We start from the raw sequence: 6,008 nt of genomic DNA, 5'->3' as shown, positions 1-6,008 counted from the left end.
GGGGGGGTATAAATTGACCGCATATATCCTGACCCACCCTGGACAGTGTGTTTGACCCAACAGGCATTGGGAGCTCAGCCAAGAATGCAAATGCTTTTCGGAGACTGCGGGGACTGTGAGATAGCTGGAGTCCTCAGTACCCCCTCCATCCCTCCATGAGCATCCATTTGATTCTTTGGCTTTCTGTTACGCTTGTCACACAGCACTCTGCTGTGGACTCTGTAATATAGCCTGGAGATTTTTTCAAATGCTTTCTCATTTCATCTTCTGTAACGGAGCTGTGATAGAACAGATTTGTCTTCCCATACAGTGATCAGATTCAGTATTTCCCGTACCGTCCATGCTGGAGCTCTTTTTGGATTTGGGACTGCATCGCCGCCCGCGCTGATCAGAGCTCCACGCTGGGCAAACAGGAAATGAAATTCAAAAGTTTGTGGGGCTTTTTCTGTCTACCTGGCCAGTACATCTGACTTCGGATTGCTTTTCAGAGCGGTCACAATGGTGCACTGTGGGATACCGCCCAGAGGCCAATACCGTCGATTTGCGGCCACAATAACCCTAATCCTATATGGTAATACTGATTTCGGCGCTACTCCTCTCGTCGGGGAGGAGTACAGAAACTGGTTTAAAGAGTCCTTTATATTGATATAAAGGGCCTCGTTGTGTGGACGAGTGCAACGTTAAATCGGTTTAACGCTGATAAATTCGGTTTAAATGCGTAATGTAGACCAGGCCTGTGACACAGTAGCATGACAGATTATGTGCAATGATAATTGTGCTGTCGTCACTTTGAACTGTGCTGCTTCTTATTGTCTGAGGCCTGAGGAGCAATTGTATATTGGCTTTACAGGACTATCATGCAGATTTCTGACAAGGCAGATGTGTGCAATTCCTGTGCTGTGAGTAACAAATGGCTTCTTTGTAAGAATGAAAGGAGAGAGACAAAGAAACTGAGGATATGTGACGGTATTGCCCAGTGGACTGATTGAATCTTTAGAGGTAAATTGGAGGCCTCATGCATTTTATGATATATCAATGAATAATAAATGATGTTTGATTTCTGGTTTCCATAGCTATTATACCCCCTATTTTCCCCCACCGAAAAAAAAACCAGGGACTCTATTTTGGCCTTATTTCTTGCCTATTGCTCACATACTCTCAACCCTTGAACAATCTACCCAGCTTTCCCTTCAGAGGTATCCGGCAGACAGCAGATTTGTAAAAGGTTCAATTCTGCTGAGAATTAATTTAACAGCAGTTTTGTAAGTGAGTATAACTGGATTTTCAACAAAGTCCCCTGTCCAGTGTGTCTGTTTGCAAGCAGATGCTATGCTTGGGTGACAGTGCTTGACTTGGGGGCTGTTAGTTGGCAAGAGTCAGATATCTCAAATAAATATTCACTTTTCCACCTAATTTTAGCTCAGTCCTTTCTGGTCAGATACACAATTTCTGATATCATCAGGGGGTCAGTAGGTTTTCTGGATCCCTCCTTTCTCTTTACCTAAGGCAGCTAGTGCTCTGCTTTAATTCTGCCATGATATAAACTAGCATAATAATTTTAAACAGATAGGGCATTGAATTGATTTATTATGAACTGCGGAATGTGGAATAGAGATCTCTGCGGGTGCTATCCCAGCATATTTTCTCTGTGACTGCAACAATACAAGCATGTAAATCTGGATTGCTCATCTTCAGCTTTGAAAGTTTCTCTGATTTTAGAAGTACACACTAAGCATTCCAATCTCTGCTTTTCATCCTTGGAGATCTTTGGATCGCAAAGAGCTTTTAATGTTGAGTGCTCTACTTACTTCCGGTCACCTTTTTCATCTAAGTAAATTCACAAGATTTCACACTTTTTCTCTATCACTTTAAAAGTCCAGTTAGGTGAGATGGGCGGCAATGTGACAATAATTGAGCATCTCAAAAAAAAAAAAAAGATGCTATTTTCTAACATTGATCAATGCACAGAGTCAGTTTCTCTTTCTCTTCCTGACTCCTGCCTAGTTTCCTCTTACAGATTTAAAGAAACATTACAGATCTCATTATAATGAGAGCTTAATGTGAGCTTGGAAGCACAAGGTGCTCAGTACCCACTAAGAGTTCCTCAGGGTCTGGCAGGACCAGCCCTTTCTATCAGCAATACAATTTGTTCAATATACAGCTATTTGTAGATATTAGGCTGAAGCTTCATCATCACCACTAATGCCACAGTAGTATTTAATTTTTCACAAGAAATAAACAGCCTGCTTTAAATACTTTTAAATGCTGTTAATCATACTTGAAGTCCCTAATTACACATGATAATTTACTAATGTTTTAAACATAATGTATTTATGAAAGATAATTAATTTATCTGCATGTAAGTAAATTTGCAGTCAAACAGTGGGATAAAGACAAATTAGAATGCCATATTTCTTCATTATTTAAACACATAACCTCAGAATGGAATTAACCCCTCAAGAAATTACAAACCAAATGTTTTCTAAATAGAAAATCATCATCACTGGTACACTGTCTTGCAGGGTTACTATCATGCTCTCTCATCCTGATTAAGTGTGACTATTAATTCTGAAAAGGCTAGTTGCTGATCCCTGTGTTTTGAGTAACCCTAGCTCACTGCCATTTTTTCTCCATTCCACTGTTTTCCTTTAAAAACTAATGACAATGATGTTGCTGATTGAACCAAAGTGTTGCCACTTCACAGTCTTTGAGAGGACTTTCACCTCATTTCCTCATCTTACTTATGTATTTGTTTTTCGTCTCTCCCCATGGGATATCAACTGTAAAGTAGTGAAATGAATGGTGTCGTGCTAGGATACAGTGTCATTAAGACGTTTGACTGCAAATTCCCATGACTCTGCACCACTGTTCCATCTGTATGCAAACAATAATGGATAGGCACTGGGGACATTGTGAAAACCAAGGACACAACTTGTAAGATAACACTTTGGCTGGAAGTTAACACAAGTCACTATCTTTGTCTTCCTGTGTTTCACATTATCACTTGTAGCCTGTGCTCTATGCCCTGAGGAAAGGAATTTGGAAATTTTAAAATGGATATAAACCTTATTCTTCAGGGGATAAACCAAACCTAACTGTGGAAGTTATGAAGAAATTTCCCCTATGGGCAAGTTATTCCGCTGCTGTCCATTGTAGGTTTCTTACTCTTCCTATAAAGTATCTGGTATTGACTCTTCTCAGAAACAGATTACTGTATAAAATGACTCTGGATTGGAAGAATGGAAAGGTGGCAGAGAGTCACCTGTGCTGTTCCTTTACCCTCAGAATTCACAAAATCAATATTCACTTTCCATCAGCATTTACCAACTTTTAACTAAAAATCACTTTTTTTGGCCAACAGTACTAGAGTATATTTGTGGAAAGCAAATATCAATAAGGATGTAAGCCTGCTAAAAGCACATTCACCTTAATATTTATATTGTATTCATCCAATTGTAAATAAAATTGAGCCAATTCAATGATACCAATTTTATAAATAAAGCAGGAGTCTGATGCTGCACATTGTGCACCTCCAGTAGGATTTTATTAATTTCTAGGTTCAAGAATGTAGATACTCAACTTATTTTAGCACATGTGAAATTTCTAGGTCTTGGCACTGAGCCCAACAGACTTATCTACATCCAGTTCATCTCCCTCTGTCCATGTTGTTCTTCTAGTCTGCAAACTGGACCATGATCTAATTACAGTTTCAGGTTATTGTCCTCCTGCATAAAGTTCTTTTTTTCTCCTGCTGGAGAGCCTTATCTTCCTAGATGGTCTTATTCCTCTCCATGAAGGATCTTGTTCCATTCTAGGAGGGCTTTGTTCTCCTCATCAAGGGCTTTCTTCTCATTTTGAAGGGCCTTGTTCTCTTCATGGAGGGCCCTGTTCTCCTCACGAAGGGCAATTTTTTCCTCCTGGAGGGCTTTCCCCTGTTTCTGAAGGGCCTTTTTCTCTTCCTGAAGGGCTATCTCATCTTTCTGGAGAGCTTTAATCTGCACTTGGAAGGCCTTGTTCTCTTCCCATAGGGCCACAGTCTCTTCCTGAAGTGCTTTTTCCTCCATTTGGAAGGCTATTTCCTGTTCTTGGAGAGCCTTGATTTCTTCCCAAAGGGCTTTGTTCTGTTTTCGGAGGGCCTTTTCCTGCTTCTCAAGAACCTTTTTCTCTTCAAAGTAATCCATTTTCCTCTCTTGGAGGATCTTGTTGTCCTCAGAAAGGGCTTGGTTCTCTGCTCGAAGGGCTTGATTATCTTTGTGGAAGACCTTGTTCTGCACACGGAAAGCCTTGTTCTCTTCCCGGAGGACCTGATTCTCCTCTTGAAGCAACTGGTTCTCCTTCCAGAGAGCTTGATTAAGCTGCATCTGGTGGGAGAAAGGGTGCAGCAGAGGGAAACAGCTGCTCATGCCATCATTGAGTTCAAGCATTTTGTCACTTAGCTACACCCTCCAAAGGGTGGGCTGTAGTCTGAACTTTGTTTAGCTTGTTTTATCATCAGATTGAAAATGGAGGTGAAGTCTCAGTAAGCATCTCTGCAGAAGAAGGTCATAAAACACAGAATTAAACATGTAGCATTTAGTTATGGAGTCCAAAGCACAGTAATGGTAAATCTGATTTTCATACCTGACAAATATGGTATATTCTTTTTTAGTAAACCTATATGAGTAAAATTATTTTAGAAGACTAAATTAATTAATTATCTGTTTATTGGGAGTGGGGTAGCTACCACTGTTTGTATAGTGTTTTGATCATTTAAGACTATATTTTCTTCTCAGTGACACTAGTGTAAATCCAGAGTAATTCCCCTGAAGTAACAGATTTACACAGATCTAGCTTTAATTTCTGAAATTTGAAGAAACTGACTTTGAAATAAGCTCATCTTTGTTTTTTTATGCCCAAGTTCATATTCCAGTTTTTGAATGACATATAAACCTTTGTGTATTAGAACAACAATTATACAGTACTGAAGTATATAAACTTCATGTCCTCTTGCATAAATTAATTCTGCATTGTGCTTTTAAAATACCATTGTTTGTAACTCACTAATAAATGGCATTGTCTTTAAGCAATCGCAAGACAGAATTTCAAATACATCGAGTTATTAACTTTCCTAATAAAAAATATGATGTCTGATTCTGATTTCACTTTAGTTTAAAATTGATATAAGTCTCCTGAGTTAAACACAGTCGTTTTCAATTCACTCCAGTGTTTGTAAAATAAAATTCAGGCTAAATTTTAAACACTAGTGATAAATATATGACGCCAATAACAGTGCTTAATTTGTGCCATGGCTTGCCAGTGCTGAGTCCCAACACCTCTCTTCTTGGCAGTTCATAGCTCTGGCCCCTCTAGGCTTGCTGCACTAGTTATGAATGTATTAAAAAATAGCTTGAGCCTTAGCACCAGCTCTGGCTGCTCCTTCGTTATAAATTAAGTGCTTGAACTCATTAGATTAATTACAGTTTTGTCCGTTTGAAAAATCCAAAATTTTAAGAAACTTGTTACTGAATTTCTTGTGATTGCCATTTCAATTAAACACAGAAACTCAAGAGAACCAAAGGAAATGCGTATATAATCTCTGCCAGAGACTAGCCTGTGATGCTTGGATTGGAATCCAAATGTCCCCACATATCAAGGCTATTCTGACTGAGATATTTGGTTCAGGACACCTAATCTCTACCCATGTGACAGATAGGGTCCACAATGTAGTCTCAGAAGGACAGAAGGCAGAGCTGTTTCCATCAATATCCCAGAACTGTGGCATGTTCTCCCTAGATGTATACCACAGTATACGCTTTCAAGTGAGATTCAAGACACTTTTGTTTCCATACAAGCTATACTTTTTTTAAATACTTAAATATGTTTTGTTTCACATATGTTTGTTTATATGTGTCTTATGTATCTCCTGTACCTTTTCCCTGGTTACCATGTTGCTTTTTTCTTGATATTACTGTACTTATTTATTATATCATGTTGCCCTTTGGGTATGGGACACCTAACAAATAAATATG

At 38.9% G+C, this 6,008-nt stretch overlaps 1 protein-coding gene across 1 annotated transcript; it reads right to left on the bottom strand.

The window, feature by feature from the left end:
• Positions 1–3,779: 3,779 nt before the first annotated feature.
• LOC115641780 (calcium-binding and coiled-coil domain-containing protein 2-like) lies at positions 3,780–4,424 on the bottom strand. The gene has a single exon (XM_030545197.1). It carries the CDS (start codon positions 4,422–4,424, stop codon positions 3,780–3,782), a length of 645 nt encoding a protein of 214 aa, XP_030401057.1.
• Between the last annotated feature and the right edge of the window lie 1,584 nt (positions 4,425–6,008).

This window comes from Gopherus evgoodei, chromosome 1 (genome assembly GCF_007399415.2).
Source record: "Gopherus evgoodei ecotype Sinaloan lineage chromosome 1, rGopEvg1_v1.p, whole genome shotgun sequence".
Lineage (NCBI taxonomy): Eukaryota > Metazoa > Chordata > Testudines > Testudinidae > Gopherus > Gopherus evgoodei.
This window is presented reverse-complemented; position numbering and strand designations above follow the sequence as displayed.

Coding starts and splice junctions, on each gene's coding strand:
- LOC115641780 (XM_030545197.1), bottom strand. CDS start 4,424: ATGCTTGAACTCAATGATGGCATGAGCAGCTGTTTCCCTCTGCTGCAC.